The 20,349-nt window shown below is 37.7% G+C and overlaps 1 protein-coding gene across 6 annotated transcripts in view; it reads right to left on the bottom strand.

The window, feature by feature from the left end:
* Positions 1-20,349, bottom strand: part of LOC115215232 (focal adhesion kinase 1) — a 234,954-nt gene that overhangs the window by 140,584 nt on the left and 74,021 nt on the right. The window contains exon 1 of one of the 6 annotated variants that reach the window (XM_036505580.1): positions 3,539-3,763. The exons of the other annotated variants lie outside the window; for them this stretch is intronic. Within the exon in view, the coding sequence (XP_036361473.1) occupies positions 3,539-3,607 (69 nt within the window). The 5' untranslated portion in view covers positions 3,608-3,763. Of the gene's footprint in view, positions 1-3,538; positions 3,764-20,349 lie in introns of those variants that run through there. 6 annotated transcript variants of the gene reach the window in all.

The raw sequence follows: 20,349 nt of genomic DNA, 5'->3' as shown, positions 1-20,349 counted from the left end.
GATTCTGTCAACTGCAGTGTCCTCAGGGGACTTCAGCTGCCAAATCAAATTATAGCATACTATATACATAGCATACTGTGTTCTGTCTCCAAAGCTCTCCATCTTTGTAACTGACTGAACTGCAGGGAATGCCCTACTAGATTTTCTAGATATCACTGAGCTTAACTTAAGGCCTTGCAGTAATTAGTGACGACTACCTGGCTGTCCAATCAGCTCATAGATAGTTCAAGTTTAAGTGTGCCACAGGTTGGCATGAAAATAAATGTGACCAAGACAAAACTGTACCCACTGGTATCTCAAGAAAATGTCCCTATTATACTTCAAAGGTGAAATTCTGGAACAGTCACGGATTACATCAAGTATCTTGGTATTACTTTTAATACTCCTGACCAGTTTTAAGAGGAGATAAATATCTGAATCAACATGCATGGATGGAAGGCACTAAAGATGGTGTAAACAGTAAAGTGGGCAACTGGAGGCATGGATTCAGATCAGGCCCTTGATTTGAAATTAACTTTCTTCAGTCTTGGAAGACATGATAAAAAAAATTTTTTAAAAGATGGGGAGAGAGATCATAGGTGTTGTTCTTCCATTCCCAATTAGGAGGTTTGAAAAAAATGGAAAATTAGAAAAGCTTTTTTTTTTTTTTAAAGTTTTAGCTTCAACCACTCAAAGAGGAAAGAGCAGTACACAGGATCTTATTTTTTTTAGGACCTCCGACACTCTTTAGAGGAAATGAGGAAATTATTTCCAACGAGAGATCTCAGCTGATACTTGCAACAGAATGAACCCTAACCCAAGCACTACGTAGCAGTGTTAAATTGGACAATGAATTAAGTCTAGCATCCAAGAGGTTAAAACATAAAAGAACCAGAAGAAGTAACATAAGGCATCTTGTCCAATGCAGTATCAATTTTGCCATTCCACCATCTTGTACTGGGACTTTCAAAATGACAAAGTTGTCATTATGAGGATTTGAACTCAGAATCATTAGAACAGAGGGACAAAATGCATTACAGTATCTGTTCAGGCTTTGTGCTCTTGGTCCCTAAGTGTGTGTATATTGTCTGTCACTGGAATCACAAAAATGGCTGATGGTCTCTGTGACAGGTGTCTGTAATCAACAGGTGTGGTTGTCTACTGTTGCAATACTGTGGATTCACTTGTAAGAGATGGTTCAAGTTATCATGGGAGAAAAAGCAACACTTGTATACAATGCATACCATTTCAACATGTGTATAATGTAACAATTTTAATACAAAACATTGGAGCCTGCAATGGGTGGGTGGGAGAGGCTAGCATTATCGCTGACTAAAAACAAAAAAAATATTGATTTTTTTTTTGTTCAAGAAATAGGTGGCATTGTATTTTGAGGTTGCATTGTACATGTAAATACAGCACACAAGTACACACACAAAACATGCATGCACACATACACATACATACACAGTGTGTGTGTGTGTGTGTGTGTGTGTGTGTGTGTGTATACACACACAAACATGCTTACAGATATCTATATACACACACACAATTCTCTTAGTTGTCACAAAGGCAAAAAACGCAGGGACGTCACAGAGACAAACAGTGGGAGGGAAGGTGTTACAAAGAAACAGTTATGAAAAACCAATCATAAAAAAAACCCCAATGATTTTGAATGCACAAGCAGTCTCCCATAGCGATACGTCAATCTTCTTTTTCTTTCTTTTCATTGTCCAACTACAGGTGTTGAATCACTCTTCTGGTAACAGAGAGCACCAAATTCTCAGCATATTGGAACTGTTTACAAAATACCCAAACTTGATCGTATTCATATACATTAGACATCACAAGAACTCGATCGTATCATTAGAGATCTCTACAATATATATATATATATATATATATATATATATATATATAGTGTGTGTGTGTGTATATAGGGATTATTACATTATTTTTTTTCATCTACAATAATGCTCATTTATGATACGCCCACACACGAGAGGATATCAGCATGTATTCTCATATACAATGGATGTGAAATATCCATTAGCAGATTCTGATATAACGCGTGTTTAGTTCGTGATGAAAACGTTATATATATATATTATATATATATATATATATAGACAGAAATAGGTAGATAGATAGATGAGTGTGCATGTAAATATCAGTGTATATCCCATATATATGCAATACGTGTGCATAGTGTCTCTCGCGACTTGAGTCTCACGCCCATATATGTGTATGGGTGTATAGTATAGTATGTGAGTATATATATGTATGTGTGTGTGTGTGTGTGTGTGTGTGTGTGTGTGTGTGTGTGTGTGCGCGCGCGCGCGCGCGTATATCCATCTTATATCCATTAGTAGATACGATATAAAATGACAGATGTGACATTCATTTATCATAAACATACCCCGAGGAATCCCGTTAGCAGACACGATATAACATGTTGCATACAATCAATGACATGTGACTTTAGTGTGTGTGTGTGTGTGTGTGTGTGTGTGCGTGTGTGTGTGTGAGAGAAAGTGAGTGTGCGTGTGTGTGTAACAAACGATGTGCAGCAGGTCAATTTATGTGATGAACTTAGAGAAGACAGAAACAAAGCGAAGGCAAAATGTGCCCACCCTCCTAATTTGTATTTTACATTCCACCAAGCCCAACGGCAATTTTAATATAGAACTGGCAGGGAATTTTAGACTGTAGCGTACAAGGATGCAACATCAAAATGAATGCAAAGAACCCAATCTTCGGCGAAAATACTGCCTAATAATTATTATAATAATAAATGCATAGAGTCCGTGCGCGAGCGAGTACACACACACACACAGCCACACACACACACACAATTTGCCTCGGCTCCGAGGAGTATATTGAAAAGTGAAATTGAACTTGAAAAAAACAAAAATTAACGTTATGATTTACGAATCAGTAGTATTCAACATCCAGGACATATAATATTTATAATACATATAAGTACGTATGCTTATTTATAGTGTTGTTGTGAATACACAAATGCGCGTGTGCCAATATATGTATTATTAATTGTGAGTGCAAATATATATTTCACACACACACACAAATGAATGAATGAATGAATGCGCGCGTGTGTGTTACGATAAAAAAAAATATTTAATGCAAACAATATGAAACTCATTTAATGTAGTGGATTGGTCGAGTCTGGTTTTTCCTATATTCATGTTTACATGGGTATAAACGTTGAACAGTGTTTATATGCACTCATAAAAGCCACATACACAGATGCCATAGAAAGACATGCAATATAAACAGATATTTACAAAGGGTATATATATATATATATATATATATATATATATATATATATATATATATACATATATATATATATATACATATATATATATATACATATATATATAGTATACATGCAGAGTATCAATCAGATATATTAAATATGAAATAGATGTGTAATATAATTATGGTTTGGTGTGCGTAGTGGTGTCGTAGGCTGGTTTAGTTTGTAAGGTAAATGAAATGTGGGGTGAAATCTTCACAAGACATCTTTTCCTACCTGACATTGAAGAGGGAAGAAAAAACATGACTGCGTTGACGAAGAAGACATACATGGAAGAAGACCCATTGAAAGTTCATCGTAGCAAAATGTAAAGCTGTGATTCGAACAACATAGCCGAAGGTGGTGGTGGTGGTGGTGGTGATGGTAGTGGTAGTACTATGATGGCAGTGGTGGTGGGAACCGTGGTGGTGATGATGATAGTGGCGTCGATGGTGGTGGTAACAGCTGTGGTGGTGGTGGTGACGATGGTTAATTGTTGTATGTGAGACAGAGACAAAGAGAGAAAGAGATGAACGATGCAAACTGTATTTTTCAAAACAAAAATCCCTAATTGCAGAAATTATTCCTTATCGTTGTTGCTCAGGTTATTAACAACAGTGATTATCAAATATCAATGACATCCCTGCATAAAATGTCTTATATATTTGTCCGTGTGTATGTGAGACTGAATGTGTAATAAACAGGAATACAAACAGCAACAGAAAAGCGAGTGGTCACCATTGGAAAGACAGAGCGAGAGGGAGAGAAAGAGGGAGGCAGAGAGATCAGCCAGACCATCACAACCAGTAATAGTAATAGTAGTAGTAGTAAGAGCAACAGCAGCAGCAGCAGCTTAGGTGACACCTCACCTTACAGCTGGAACAGAGAAAGAGATAATGGAGAGGTGTGAATTGAGGTGATTGCAGTAGGCAACTAGTGTGCGTGTGTGTAAGGAAAGGAGAATGAAAGCATGTAACAGTGCTTATACAATAATTCGAAGATAAGGCTTTTATTTCACTCCATCCCAAAATTCTTCAGTTTCTAACACCTCAAAGCGAAAGAGTGAGTGATATGCATAGGTGCATGTGTAAGTGAATAGTTATGATGTGGAGAAAATAGTGTGTATAGAGATAGAGAGAGAAATTCGCAAAAGAAAATGAAGTACTCAATAAGTGAAGCAGAGTTGTGTATATTCTATTAGAAGCTGAGGTTTCTCAAATCATTTTGTTGCCGATTATTGGAATAATTTCCAAAGAGAAGCCTTATGATACATGCTAGCAACTGTTTTGACAACCAATCAAATCCTGATGACTAATCATATATTGATGTGTTTGTGAATATTTTTGCTTGTACATTGTCACACTACCTTCCATGATCAACTGTTTAATCAGCATTGCAAAACTTAACCCTTTCGTTACTGTATTTATTTTGAGATGCTCTGTGTTTCTTTCAATTACTTTAAATATAACAAAGAATTTAGTAAAACAGCTTAGTTATCATTCAACTAGTGTCAGGAACATAAATTGTGACTAAGGTTTGGTGGAAGATTTTAATTCAAAACTTAAGAAAATAAGACAACAGAGCCAGAGCTGGTTTCAGCCGGGTTGGTAACAAAAGGGTTAAAGTTGACAACCATAAGTATCAGTCCAAGATAGTGGAATGGTGGTGGAATTGTTAAAGCTTCATGCAAGACATTTTGCAGTATTTATTTTGGCTCTCTGCTTTTTGATGACTATTCCAGAGGACTATGCTGGTGCCAAGCTGCACTGGCTTTTGCTTTTCCTTTGGACAATATGGCATGGAGAAAGATGACTTACATGCATGAGGAACTGCTTGGTTTTGATATCACTATCTGGCACCTTTAGTGCCTTTCATGGAGTCTACTCTATAGCAAGTATTCAGGCTAGCTTTCCAGTTTGAGCATACCTGCCAGTAGATAGGCACCACCTTTCCTCATGATGAAAAGATTCACCCTCATTACACTTCATACTGATTACTTACTCTACCTTAATCTCTTCCTCTCTGACTCACTCTTATTTTCGTCTCCTTTCCTCAAACTGATATTTACTGCATCCACCTAATTCCCATCTCTAATCATACCAGTACCGGTGGCACATAAGAGAACCATCCGAACGTGGCCGTTGCCAGCGCCACCCCAACTGGCTTCTGTGCCGGTGGCACTTACAAAGCACCATCCGATCGTGGCCGTTTGCCAGCCTCGTCTGGCACCTGTGCCAGTGGAACGTAAAAAGCACCCACTACACTCATGGAGTGGTTGGCGTTAGGAAGGGCATCCAGCCATAGAAACATTACCAGATCAGACTGGGCCTGGTGCAGCCTTCTGGCTTCCCAGACCCCAGTTGCACTGTCCAACCCATGCCAGCATGGAAAGCGGATGCTAAACGATGATGATGATCATCATCATCACACTCTTTTTACACTCTTGCACACTTATCAACCCACCCACCTTTTCTGTTCCTCTATCCCTATTCTCACTTTCTCTTGTAAATATCCATTGTACCTTGAGGGTATGCCCCCACCATATCTGACTCTTTCCACCTGTTCCTCGTTCATGTTCTCACATCTTTCAATATTATCCCAATACACTCTGTGAAGTGGTTGGCACTAGGAAGGGCACTTAGCTGTAGAAATCATGCCAAAGAAGACACTGGAGCTCAGCACAGCCCTTTTGCTAATTGGTTCCTGTTGAACCATTCAACACCTGCTGGCATGGAAAAAGGGGGTCATTAAATGATGATCACATGCAGAGATTCTTCATTAAACTGAGCCAACTGCCCAAGCTAGGTGAATGTTGTGATTAATATTGTATACATATACAATATTGGAAATATAGACACTGGGTGGTGGAACTTGATGAACAGTAACAAAATTACAGAAATTGCCGTAAAACATTTAACTATAAAAAGCAAATATAAATGTTATAAAATTAGCCTTACAGTACGTCAAGATTAAAAATGCTATAAATTGCTAATTTCATTTGCCTGTGATAGATGACAAAGAAGTTGAAAGGAAAGATATGGAAGAGATTATCATGAGCTAGTTGGGCTATTATGTTCAATGGTTTTTCCTCCCACTCAGAGAAGTGTGATGTGATTGAGATGGGACTGAGCAAACAGGGGCCATCAATTTCATTGGCAGGTTCAATACCTGCAGCAGAGTTGAGATGAACTGGCTAGGAGAACGACTTAGTTCTTTACTTTGTTGATGCTACTTTTAGGTAATGAGTTTCCTTAAGGCTCTAAGATGTTAACAATATTGCTGAATATCAGTTGCTGATCACTATTTTTTTTATCTCTTCCATGTTCCACAACAATCACCCTTTCCATCTTCTAAAATGCACATAGCCGTGTAGTAAAGCTGCAGTAAAAAAACTTGTCCTGCTTCAGTCCCTTATCTCATGCTTTAACTCCACATCTCCAAGCCACTTCTCTCAGGGATTGTAGATTTACAAGCTACAAGGCAACTCCACTAATGCTAGTGCCATGAAAAAAACAGCTAGCACACACTGTAAACTGATTACTGTTAGGAAGGCCATTGAGTCACAGAAACTATGCAAAGTAGACATTGGAGCTCAATGCAGGCAATGGACCCATCAGATCCTGTCAAAACATCCAACCCATGCCAGCATGGAACAAGCACGCTAAATGATGAAGAAAAATGTATAATACTTCATCTGCTATTTCTTCTATTAACACTTGGTATGTGTCTTCCAGCCATGTTCTGAACTCCTCTTCTTTGACATGTATTTCATCTGCCCTCTGAGAATACATTTCATCTGCCCAATGAGAATACCAGTGAAGGAGGCTCAGTGGTTAGAGCATTGTGGTCAGAAACACGAGGTAGTGGGTTTGATTCCTGGACCAGGCTCTGTATTGTGTTCTTGAGCAAGACACTTTATTTCACATTGCTGGTCTTCCATAAAAAAACAACCTTGCTTGGCATGTGCCTTGAAGGGTAACTTTCTAGGTGCAATCCCATGGTCATTCATCACCAGAGGAAGTCTTTTTACTTTACTTTGTCTTGAACTCCACAAAACTGTATTCTACCAATACACCATCTAGAAATTATTTTCAGAGATGGCTAGAATGATTATCTTTAGGACCTTCCATGAAGCTACTAAACTGAATATTGCAAACTTGAAGTTATAGCACTTGATGTTACTGACAGTTCCCTATCTTCATGTCTTCTCATAGGTCAGCCTCTACTATGACCACAAGAACTTCATCCAAATATCTTTGTTGCTGTAATTTCTCGCAGATTACAGTTATACACTGATCCATTGACTGGACTGAGTGGTAAAAATGCACTTTATTTCAGCATAATCACACACAAGCTGGTGACCATCAGGGTGGACAGTGTGGACACTAACCCAAATCAGCAGAAAATTTGGGGACAGCAATCACCAATACAACCTAGTTCCACAAGTCGTTTAACCACTTCTTGAAGTGTTTGTTTCCTTGGCAAATGCATTTCTGGTTTCATCATGGGTGATAAGTCACTATCTTCAAAGTTCTTGAGGCTCATATACCTTGCTAGCTTTGCAATGATACTGAATCTCTACACAACAGAATCACTGTTGGGTAAACCATTTCATTTCTTTCTCAAGATCTGTATTTTTTGCATCTTTCATATGCTTCATGCCAACATATGATGATTCAGAATTTACATCAATATTATCTTTCAAAGAAAATGCAACAATTTCTTATCTTCTCTTATGTCCAAAACAGTTTGCTTTCTGACATCAAGCTCTTCACAAACGTGCTACCAAAGCACCAGCCACTAACTTTTTTGTAAGTTCCATTTTCTAACTCACAGATGCTTTTTCTTTAGATTACTACTCTCCCTAAATTGTACAGTAACACAAGTTATGTTGCGTTGCATATGTAGGTTGCTGTCATATTGTGTGCACTATGCTACCATGTTGAACCAAATGTTCCGACATAATTAAAATACAAGCTTCAAGCTAATTCAATCCGATTTTATCTTTGTTCTTAAGTGCATAATTTTTAATTTGATAAGAATTACAGCCAGATCATATCAAAATACTTCACAATACTTCAATTCAACTAAATTATTCTAAAACATATCAGATTCAGTAACTAAATTTTTCAGGTTTATACAATCAACTTCTCACCACGAAAACTTATGGCCTATTAGAGTGGAGTGTGAAGCAAATATAGAAGAGTATATCATATATAAGTGACCGACTGAATATAGATAGAATACAGCAATGAGTTTAAGGGGCAAATAGATTTAAATAGTAGGTAAATTAAGAGGCCAAGTAGTTAAGGATGCTGGAAAGAAGCAGTATATATCTTAGAGAGGGGACAGAAAAATTAGCTCCCTATTATATTATTGAGCTTACTTAATATTTGATAAATTTACCTTCTTTGGAGAGTGTACAATGTTCACCTAGAACACCTGCAACATATACACTAATACTGATAGCTACTCTCTAACTCAAATTCCATCTGCTTTATCCAATATCCAGCTCGACAATATACAATTTACCGGCTTAACAGAGTAAGATTTAATGAAGGTTCCCTGTATAACAGCAAAGAAAACAGTTGGAAGGCTTCCTTGGTATATTTTGTCAAGAACATAACAACCTCCCTAATGCAGATCTCATGATAAAATTCACCAAATACAATCAGTAAATTAATTGTGGATAAGAAAGGCACTGAGCCATAGAAACCATACTGTCCTGCTTTATGAGAAAAATGACCTTTGCTAATTTACAAGCCGCACACACGCCTTAAAAATTTAGTACAAAATTACTTTTGATGATATGAAGTTGTCTTTATATCTGTACTTTTTACGAAAGGTAAAAAGAGAGACAGATGGAAAAGTGAGGAGAAAGGAAATGAGAATTGTCTTGTATTTACTAAAAAATTGTACACTACACTCTTGTGCTTCATGTAATAACTGCTCTATATTGTCTTTCCAAAGCACCTGTCCATTCAACAATCAAGATTTTTTTTTTTGCTAAGTCATACATCCTTATTACAATGTAACTTAGGAACATGACCACTTTGTTTAAATAAACCCAACTACACATGTGCATATGTCTCATAAAAAGTAAGTTGGTGAATTTCAGATACTAATTTGATAAAATAATCCTGGTTTGAGGCTTTGTACAAAGGAGAATCTGATAGAAGCAGCAATTTTTACTAAAAACAAAATGTAGTATACTTGGGATTTGAATATTTGATTTTACATCTGTTCTACAGATATAATCTACTATATATTTGTGAAAAGGGCAGACGTTGTCTCACAAGCAGTTGTGCAGGCAAAAGTGTTAGTAAATGTGGTCAGATTGACCTGAAAATTTGCACATCTATGTTAAAAGTGCTGGGGAGTTTGCATGACAACTTTGAGTTTGCTCAATTGAAAGGTGTGGCCTCTAGGGCAAAATTCCTTATCTTTAAAATGTGGCCCAAGTAGACCCGAATGAAATCTGGTTATAATACTAGTATTTACTAAATTCTGTAAGGATAAACTTTTCAATCCTTTTACAATATAGTATTTATTTCATTTAAGAGAATCTTTCATATTACATTCACTGCAGTTTTATAGTCCAATAATGCTTTAATCACAAGAAGGGTTACGTATCTAATCAAGTTTTTTTTTTTTTAAATGATTTTTTTTTTAAAAGTGGTTTTAAGTATTCAATTTTTGATTTTTAATTTTTAAGATACTTTAGATTTTTGAAATGAAAAATAAAAATGCACCTGATTTTCTTTTGCAGTATTTTTATAGTTCATTTCTTTTTATACTCTTTTACTTCAAGTTTTATTTTTTTAATATTTATTTTGCTAAAAACAGTCTCTTCAATTTTGTAAGGTTTGTCTTACACTTAATTGTATGTAACTGCTTTAATAACATACAAGAACTTACAGTAGTAAGGCTATGGCTTTTTAAACCCTAAACTTTTACAGGTCACAGTGACACAAAAGTAACCTCATGATTCACACTGACCATGTATTTTGTGTGCTTTCAATCAATGTATAATTAGTCTAATTACAAATATAAGAGTCTGTGTGACTGTCAACCAAAGTTTGGGACTTGAGGATTGTGTGAACTGATTCTACACACACATCTAATATAAGCATACGTATCCATCAACACATGCTCACACACAAAGTAGATGGCCTGTTATTTTACAGATGGGATAAATAATAGTTTCATTGAAACATGGCTATATATTAAAAAAAAGTTAGGTGCAGGAGTGGCTGTGTGTTAAGTAGCTTGCTTACTAACCACATGGTTCTGAGTTCAGTCCTACCTTGGGCAAGTGTCTTCTACTATAGCCTTGGGCTGACCAAAGCCTTGTAGGTTGATTCTGGGAGACGGAAACTGAAAGAAGTCTGTCATGTATGTATGTGTGTATACATATGTGTGTATGTGTGTGTTTGTCCCCCCCCCCATCATCGCTTGACAACTGATGATGTGTTTACGTCCCCGTAACTTAGTGGTTCGGCAAAAGAAACCGATAGAATAAGTATTAGGCTTACAAAGAATAAGTACTGGGGTCAATTTACTCGACTAAAGGCAGTGCTCCAGCATGGCCACAGTCAAATGACTGAAACAAAAAGAAAAAAGAAATTGGAAAAAAAATACACATTTACTTTTTATATCTTGGTATATATATATCTCTTTTACTCTATTACTTGTTTCAGTCATTTGACTGCGGCCATGCTGGAGCACCGCCTTTACTCGAGCAACTCGACCCCGGGACTTATTGTTTTTTTTTTTGTAAGCCCAGTACTTATTCTATCGGTCTCTTTTGCCGAACCGCTAAGTAACAGGGACATAAACACACCAGCATCGGTTGTCAAGCAATGCTAGGGGGACAAACACAGACACACAAACACACACATGCATATATACATATATACAACGGGCTACCAAATCCACTCATAAGGAATTGGTCGGCCCGAGGCTATAGTAGAAGACACTTGCCCAAGGTGCCACGCAGTGGGACTGAACCCGGAACCATGTGGTTGGTAAACAAGCTACTTACCACACAGCCACTCCTATCTATATACAATATCATATACATGCATCCAAGCTCATGTACTTGACTAAAGTGGGCTCCATCTCCATTGATATATAATTTCTATTAAATGATTCATGGATTCCCTAGGCACAAGTGCTGCAGCACTCATCACATCCACCTACCTTAACCCTTTAGCATTTAAACTGACCATATCAGGCCCAAATATTCTATTTTATGTTCAAACTGGTCAGATCCAGCCTCTCACACCTACTCTACAATGTCATTCTAAAAATAAACAATTACATCATACTCTTTTACTTGTTTCAGCCATTTGACTGCGGCCATGCTGGAGCACCGCCTTTAATCGAGCAACTCGACCCCGGGACTTATTCTTTTGTAAGCCCAGTACTTATTCTATCGGTCTCTTTTGCCGAACCGCTAAGTAATGGGGACATAAACACACCAGCATCGGTTGTCAAGCAATGCTAGGGGGACAAACACAGACACACACACACACATACATACATATACATATATATATATATATATATATATATATATATATATATACATATATACGACGGGCTTCTTTCAGTTTCCGTCTACCAAATCCACTCACAAGGTATTGGTCGGCCTGAGGCTATAGTAGAAGACACATGCCCAAGGTGCCACGCAGTGAGACTGAACCCGGAACCATGTGGTTGGTACACAAGCTACTTACCACAAAGCCACTCCTGCGCCTATTCAATATTTCAAAGCTGCAAGATTAACGCAGGATTTATTCAAAACAATGTGAATAAATACGCGTTACATCTGACAGAGTAGTCTGAATATTATAGGGTTTAAAATAGCACAGATCATTACATAGAGCATGCATTCCGTATCAAACTGGTAGAGCTCACCCTTCATCAAGCTCAACTACAGCAGGTGTCTTCCAAAGGAAAAAGAGAAATAAAGATTGCAGAAACCCTGTCTGGTGTTTATTTATCAACACCAAAGGAGAAAAAAAGAGCAAAGTTCATCTCAGCTGGATTTGAACTCAAAGTGAAAACGGCTAAATGAAATACCCTAAGGCATTTTTATCTGACACTAATGACTTTACCAATTTGTGTGTGTTGTGTGTGTGTGTATAATATATAAATCAGAGAAAGAATGGGTGAGAGAGAGAGCATGCAAGAAAAACCTGACCAATAAGCTCCATATATGTAGAGGGACACGGACACACATACACACACACACACTTATGTTGCTTCATGCTGGAAGAATGAGAAAGGAACGCTCAAAACATGTGGTAGCGGATATCTCTCTCTCTCTCGTCTCTCTTTTACTTGTTTCAGTCATTTGACTGCGACCATGCTGGAGCATCGCCTTTAGTCAAGCAAATCGACCCCGAGACTTATTCTTTGTAAGCCCAGTACTTATTCTATCGGTTTCTTTTGCCGAACCGCTAAGTGACGGACGGGGACGTAAACACACCAGCATCAGTTGTCAAGCAATGCTAGGGGGACAAACACAGACACAAACACACATACATACATACATATATATATACATGCATACATATATATACATGCATACATATATATATATATACATGCATGCATGCATACATACATACATACATACATATACACATATATACAACAGGCTTCTTTCAGTTTCCGTCTACCAGATCCACTCACAAGGCATTGGTCGGCCCGGGGCAATAGCAGAAGACACTTGCCCAAGATGCCACACAGCGGGACTGAACCCGGAACCATGTGGTTGGTTAGCAAGCTACTTACCATACAGCCACTCCTGCACCTGTTTTGTTTTTATTATTATTATTATATTTTGTTTCTATTATCATTAAAAGTGAAGTTGAGAGCCTGCCATTGTGATCTCGCTGCAACTTCTGTTGCAGGATAAGCTCTCAGCTTCAATTTTAATAAATATATATATATATATATATGCCTATGTTAGCACGGATGTTAGAAGAATGTATTAGTGAGGCATTGTTTTACAGCCAGGTGCCCTTCCTTTCGCAAACAGTTGCTCTACAAGTAAGAGATCTCTTATTTGAAACGTCTCTGGAAGGCACAAAGTTGGTGGATGATATATTGATGTGAGAAATGACAATAGCATCACTGCCTGTAGCTCACATTATTTGGAGTGGAGTAGAAGTTAAATACACACACAGACACACATGAACGCATGTATACGTGTATATATTATGTCACGTCAGGCGAAATGCCTAGCGGTATTTCGTCTGCCGCTACGTTCTGAGTTCAAATTCCACCGAGGTCCACTTTGCCTTTCATCCTTTCGGGGTCGATAAATTAAGTACCAGTTACGCACTGGGGTCGATGTAATCGACTTAATCCGTTTGTCTGTCCTTGTTTGTCCCCTCTGTGTTTAGCCCCTTGTGGGTAATAAAGAAATAGGTATTTTGTCTGCCACTACGTTCCGAGTTCAAATTCCGCCAAGGTCCACTTTGCCTTTCATCCTTTCGGGGTCGATTAAATAAGTATCAGTTACATACTGGGGTCGATATAATCAACTTAATCAGTTTGTCTGTCCTTGTTTGTCCCCTCTGTGTTGAGCTCCTTGTGGGTAGTAAAGAAATAGTATATATTATGCCAAGCCCATGCGGGCTGAAATAATACAGACATTAAATGACGACTGCAACAGGTTTCTTTTCCGTTTCTGTTGACCGAATCTATTCACAAGGCCCAAATTGTCATGTAGTAAGACTGAACCAAAAACCATGTGAGTGGGAAGTGAACTTCATAACCACACATCCATGCCTACGCCTATATATGCGGAGGGAAAGGCGGCGAGCTGGCAGAAACGTTAGCATGCCGGGCGAAATGCGTAGCTGTATTTCGTCTGCTGTTACGTTCTGAGTTCAAATTCCGCCGAAGTCAACTTTGCCTTTCATCTTTTCGGGGGCAATAAATTAAGCACCTGTTGCGTACTGGGGTCGATCTAATCGACTGGCCCCCTTCCCAAAAATTTCGGGCCTCATACCTAGAGTAAAAAAGTATATATGTGGAAGGAGAGAGGAGGAAGAGGGAGACACTGGCTATATATATATATATATATATATATATATATATATATATATATAACCCAGCTGTGACAAGAAGATATGACATCTCCCACATCTCCCACGCTGAATATGCTAGAAGTAGCAGTCAATTCACCCACCAGTTCATACCCTATTGTATTAAGTGGATGGGGGCAGCACGCTAGATAATATAGTCATAGGTAAAAAAAAAATACTTAACACGAGACGATCACCAATGGAAAGCTTTATAATTATAGGCCTTACTCGACAAGAAAAAAAATGCAAATGAAACAAATTCAAACATTAATAATAACAGCCCTAAATTCATTTAATAATTCGCATGACAATATTTGCAATCATCTCATGATGTGCACGCATTTCCTTGTTTACTTGATAGGAGCACCTGTTCTCTGTCCAGTATACATATAAATGTCTGTGAGAGCCATATATAAGCAGGCCAACTGGTAAATCCATGCCATGCAAGATAATTTACATTCCCTTTAAACGCATATGTAGAACAGTATATATATATATATATATATATAATATATATATATATATATATATATATATATATATATATATATATTTATATATATATATATATATATATTTTTATTTTATAGAAGGAGCTTCTACAGGACTACAGGTCTTCTATAAAATAAATTAATATACTCTGCTATGTATTGAGTACCTTATTTACTGTGGTTAACTCCGACTCAACCCGGGACCTACCTACCTACATATATATATATATATATATATCAAAATAAGCAACAAGAATGAATTTGGTACGATCGGAGTCATTCTTGTTGCTTATTTTGATTATAATCACCCCACGGATTTTTATGGATAACACCACACAAAATTCTGGTGCATCTAAATTAAGTACCATATTCATTTGAATCTAAATTTTTGCTGAACTTATATATATATATATATAATATATATATATATATATATATATATATATATTTATATATATATAATATAACGCAATCAAACATTTTTTTCTGTATAATGAAAATTTATTAAAAAGGAAAAGTAAAAAAGTTTTAAAAACCCAAAACTATGTCAGTAAATGGATACATATCACACACACACACACACGTAAATGGGCAAGGTACCTAATGAGCATTCTATATTAATGATGAGTGGCATTTTAAAATATACTTGTTTTGCAAATCCCACTTCTACAACAACAAACCACACATACACACAATGTATCTCACTGGTTTTAGTCATTTGGCTGTGGCCATGATTGGGCACCTCCGTGAGGGTTTTAGTCAAGCAAAACGACCCGAGGACATTTTTTTTTTAAAGACTAGAACTTATTCTATTGGTCTCTTTTGTCAAACCACTAATTTATGGGGTCGTGAACACACCAACACCGGTTGTCAAGCGATGGAGGGGAGATAAATACTGACATATGTAGATATACACGATGGGCTTCTTTCAGTTTCCATCAACCAAATCCACTCACAAGGATTTGGTTAGGTGCCACGCAGTGGGACTGAACTCGGAACCATGTAATTGGGAAGCGAGTTTTTTACCACACAACCACGCCTGCGCCTATGATGATAATTGAAGGATGGTGGTAGTCGTATGTATGTATGTGTGTACGTACGTTTTCAACACTAACGCCTTTTATCATTTAACACATCTTCATAACTATCTCACCACGATCTATATAACATATGCACGGTAGATGGACGCACATGATCCTAAGACAATTTAATCACAGAGTGCACAACGCTTCAACAGGTAGTTGGTGCTATGGTTATGCCGTTGCGAGCTAAACACATGGAAAGAATTGGGCCTCAAATAAATTACAAAAATTTAATATCTATTGTTTACAATTTATTTGTGGTTAGGTAGACAGACAGGCATAGACACACACACACACACACACACACACACACACACACACTATATATATATATATATATATATATATATATATATATAGGAGATAAATAAAAATATATGCATACATACAAACATATATGTACGTACCTACATCTACATGTATATATACATGCATATATATATATATATATCGAGAGAGAGAGAGAGAAAGAGGGAGCGGCGGGGACAAAGAGATATCCATACTCGCATCATCTTTACATTAAAGTAAGCGGATAGGTTGAAGAAACTGTTTGAGAGAAGTCAGTTGGTTTGACATGGTGGAGAAAGTGACGGTCGTGTTTAAGAGCTGCGCGAACACAATTATAGTGTGTGTAGTAGACATCTACAAAAAGAATCGGTGTATACGTTTAAGTATGGAAACGTGCATCTTCTATTTTACTTGCTTCAGTCATTGGACTGCGGACATTTCTGGGGCAGCAGCTTAAAGAATTTTTAGTCGAACGACTCGACTTGATAATAATAATTCTACCGGACTCTTATGCCGAACCGTTAAATAACGGGGACGTAAAGAAACCAACACCGGTGGTCAAGCGGCGATGGACACGTAAACACACACAGGACGGGCTTCTTTCAGTTTCCGTCTACCAAATCCACTCATAAAGGCTTTGGTCGGCCCGAGGCTATAGTAGACAGTTGCCCAAGGTACCACGCAGAGGGACTGAACCCGGAACCATGTGGTTAGGATGCAAACTTCTTACCATACAGCTGTGTGAGTGTGTGTGTGAAGAACTATATCATATGGTGAAACTATAGCTCCTTTATTAAAACAAATAGATATGTTAAAATAGAATTATCCGGTCTATATTCGTCAATATGTCGAGTATTGAAGTCGCTTTAGAGTTTTACTTCCTTGATCACGGAATCAAGTGCTTCCTTATCAATCTGTGTGTGTAGGGGGGGGTGTTGTTAAAGATTTCAATAAAAAGGCTGTTACATATGATATCTAGATGCGCGCGCTAGTGTGTGTGTGTGTGTGAGTGTGTGTAAATATGTATGTACGTATATCATGGGAGAAGGTACGGAGTTGTAGTGATTGTGAGAAGAGATAGCGATGTTGTTGCGATAACACATCTCTCCCGATAAAGAAAGCAGCTGCAGTGACGACTACTACTACATTCCTTCATTTGGCCAATGGTGTTTGGAAGGAAATGAAGAGAGTGGAGGGCGAGACGGGGGGAGATGAATTATATTACGTGAGAGAGAGAGAGAGAGAGAGAGAGAGAGAGTAATAGAAGTAAAAATGAAAATCCAGGTCAGATTAAAAGAGAAAGGGAAGAAGGAATGTAAAGACAGAACAAACGAAATGTAGTGAGTGATAGTAGTATTACATCTGTATTTGAACATTTAACATAGAAGAAGTCACGGTGTGTGTTACCTTCTAGGATCAGATAAAATACAAATGGTGGGGAGTTTAGAAATGATAGAAGCATATTTCGGGAAGAGAGAGATTGAGGAAACGAAAGACGGATAATAGAGGAGTGCGTATAAATACACGTACATGCACGCGCGCACACACACACACACACACACACGTACTATATATATATATATATATATATTTAACAATTAAGGATAAAATCTTAATAAGGAATCTTAATGATTAGTTAAATTTGGGTAGTAATGACTTATGTCCCTCTTAGCGTGTGGCATTTATGTGTAATAATGCCCTCTATACAATATATATATATATATATATATGAGATGAAAGATGGAGGGGTTTTGGGGGGGTGGGATCTGAGTGGTGTCATTTATTAACTCATCACTTAATCGGAGAAAAAAGAGTCCAATCGAACATTACAGAGAGAGAACCAAGTGTTGCAAGAAGGCCCTTAGAATTAGTCCCACCGACTATCTCATTACCAAAATCACGAAAGAAAGATCTGAAGAAATCAGGAACAAGGTTGATGCCATCATTAGTAGTGCTTAGTGATTTGTTAATTATAAGACGATGGTGGTGGTGGCGCCGGTAGCAGCGGTGGTGGTGGAATAGTGGTATACCGAGTAGAGTGATGGATAAAGAGCATTATGGTGTTTAGTTACATCCCTTTACACCTTCCAGCGAGCAAGGGGGAAGAGAGGAGGTCGATAATAAAACATCGTCAATGAGAACTCCTTGTTATTTCATTAGTGTTAACATGTTTAATGCATTGAGCATTAAAAGGCTAACAAGGAATAATTTTGTGGTGGAGGAAAATAAAAACAATATTAGTCACAATGATCGTCAATGGCAAACGTTCTATTAGATAGAGTATAGGAGACAACCCCCGGAATGTTTTTATCTAATTACTAGCAGTATCGCCCGGCGTTGCTCAAGTTTGTAAGGGAAATAACTATAAAGCATTTTTAGCCAAAAAATAGCAAAAAAAATGGGAAAAAATGATGGTAAATTTTTTTGAGAGTTAAAAAAGGTGGAGTTGCGTCCCCTAGACAGTTTGTGGTTTGTGTTTCTGATTCTCGACCCCATGTCGAATTTATCGATTTTTTTCAGAACTGGGGGAACTTTTCAAAATTTTGGCTGCGTTAGTTTTGAATTATGACATTGGGCTATGTGTGTGTCAAGTTTCATCAGAATCGGTTGAAAGCCGTGGTCAGGGTGAGGGTACAAGCAAACAGACACACAGAAACACGCACAGACAAGCTGCCGTTTATATATAGAGAGATGACTTCATCAGCAGTGTAGATTTCGCTGTACTTCCTGAAGTAGTGTTTAAAAATTTTTTAAATCACTGAGTAAATGTCTCAGCAAAATAGAATTGTGCCGCACTACTGCCATTTAGTCACTCTGTCACAATGATTATTTCTCTCCAACATCCAGCACCTCTTGTGTATCTGTGTTTTTTTTTTTTTTTTTTGTTACTCTTCCTCTCTCAAGGTTGGAGAATTCAACCGACATATGTCAGCTGTTATTGTATAGCGATTGTAAGGATGATTGTATTGAGAGAAGCAGTACTTAACAAAGTAGCGGGAACTGATATCATCCACACGGCGTTTCAGCTGATACTAACGTTGTCATCATTCACTGCTCTAATCTAGTACTATAACTGACTCCAAAAGGATGAAAGGCAATGTTGACCATTGTGGGATTTGAACACAAAGAGAGAAATTCCAAACTTAACTAGTTCTTTCATTAACAGAGGGTCACAATATTGTGAGAATAGTCAATCTGAACTGAACTTCAATATGTAACAGGCACATTCTTTTTAGTAAATCCTGGGTAGTGAAGTCATCCCAGATAGCATTTGACTCAAAATATTGAATGAAAACTGTAAGGTATTTAGTCCAGCTAAATACTCCACTACTTCTAGCAATAGTTTCTTACTGTCACCATGTCACCATAAATGATCACAGTGCTTATTGAGACCCCCACCCCTCATTTGGTGGATTGCACCTAGAAAGTTACCCTCCCAGACACAAGTCCGGGCAAGTTTGTTTATGGAAGACCAGCAGTCGCCCATGCATACTGGCCTCCCTTCTCCACACCACCAGTGTTATCCAAGGGAAAGGCAAAGGGGCCGATACAGCTTGGCACCTGTGATGTCACAACTCATTTCTACAGCTGAGTGAATTGGAGCAACGTGAAATAAAGTGTCTTGCTCAAGAACATAACGTGCAGCCCAGTCCGGGATTCGAACTCACAACCTCACGATCGTAAGCTCGACGCTCTAACCATTGAGCCATGCACCTTCACAGTGCTTAACTAGTAATAAATTTATCAAATTCAGGAGAAAAGTGAAAGATGAGACCACTAGCAGGATTTGAACTCAAAACACAGAAGGCAACTAACTTAATTACTAAAAAGTATTCTATCCATCATAAACAACTGTGTCAAGCTCGTTAATAATAATTATCCTTTCTACTACAGGCACAGAAACTGAAATTTTGAGGGAGGGGATTAGTTGATTACAGCAACCTTAGTGTTCAATTGGTACTTATTTCATTTACCTCGAAAGGATGAAAAGCAAAGTTGACCTCAGTGGAATTTGAACTCAATGTGAAAATGGAAGAAATATCTATTTCTTTACTACCCACAAGGGGCTAAACACAGAGAGG

This window comes from Octopus sinensis, linkage group LG8, assembly GCF_006345805.1.
Source record: "Octopus sinensis linkage group LG8, ASM634580v1, whole genome shotgun sequence".
Taxonomy (NCBI): domain Eukaryota; kingdom Metazoa; phylum Mollusca; class Cephalopoda; order Octopoda; family Octopodidae; genus Octopus; species Octopus sinensis.
The sequence above is the reverse complement of the archived record's forward strand: the minus strand, read 5'-3'. Positions and strand labels throughout refer to the sequence as shown.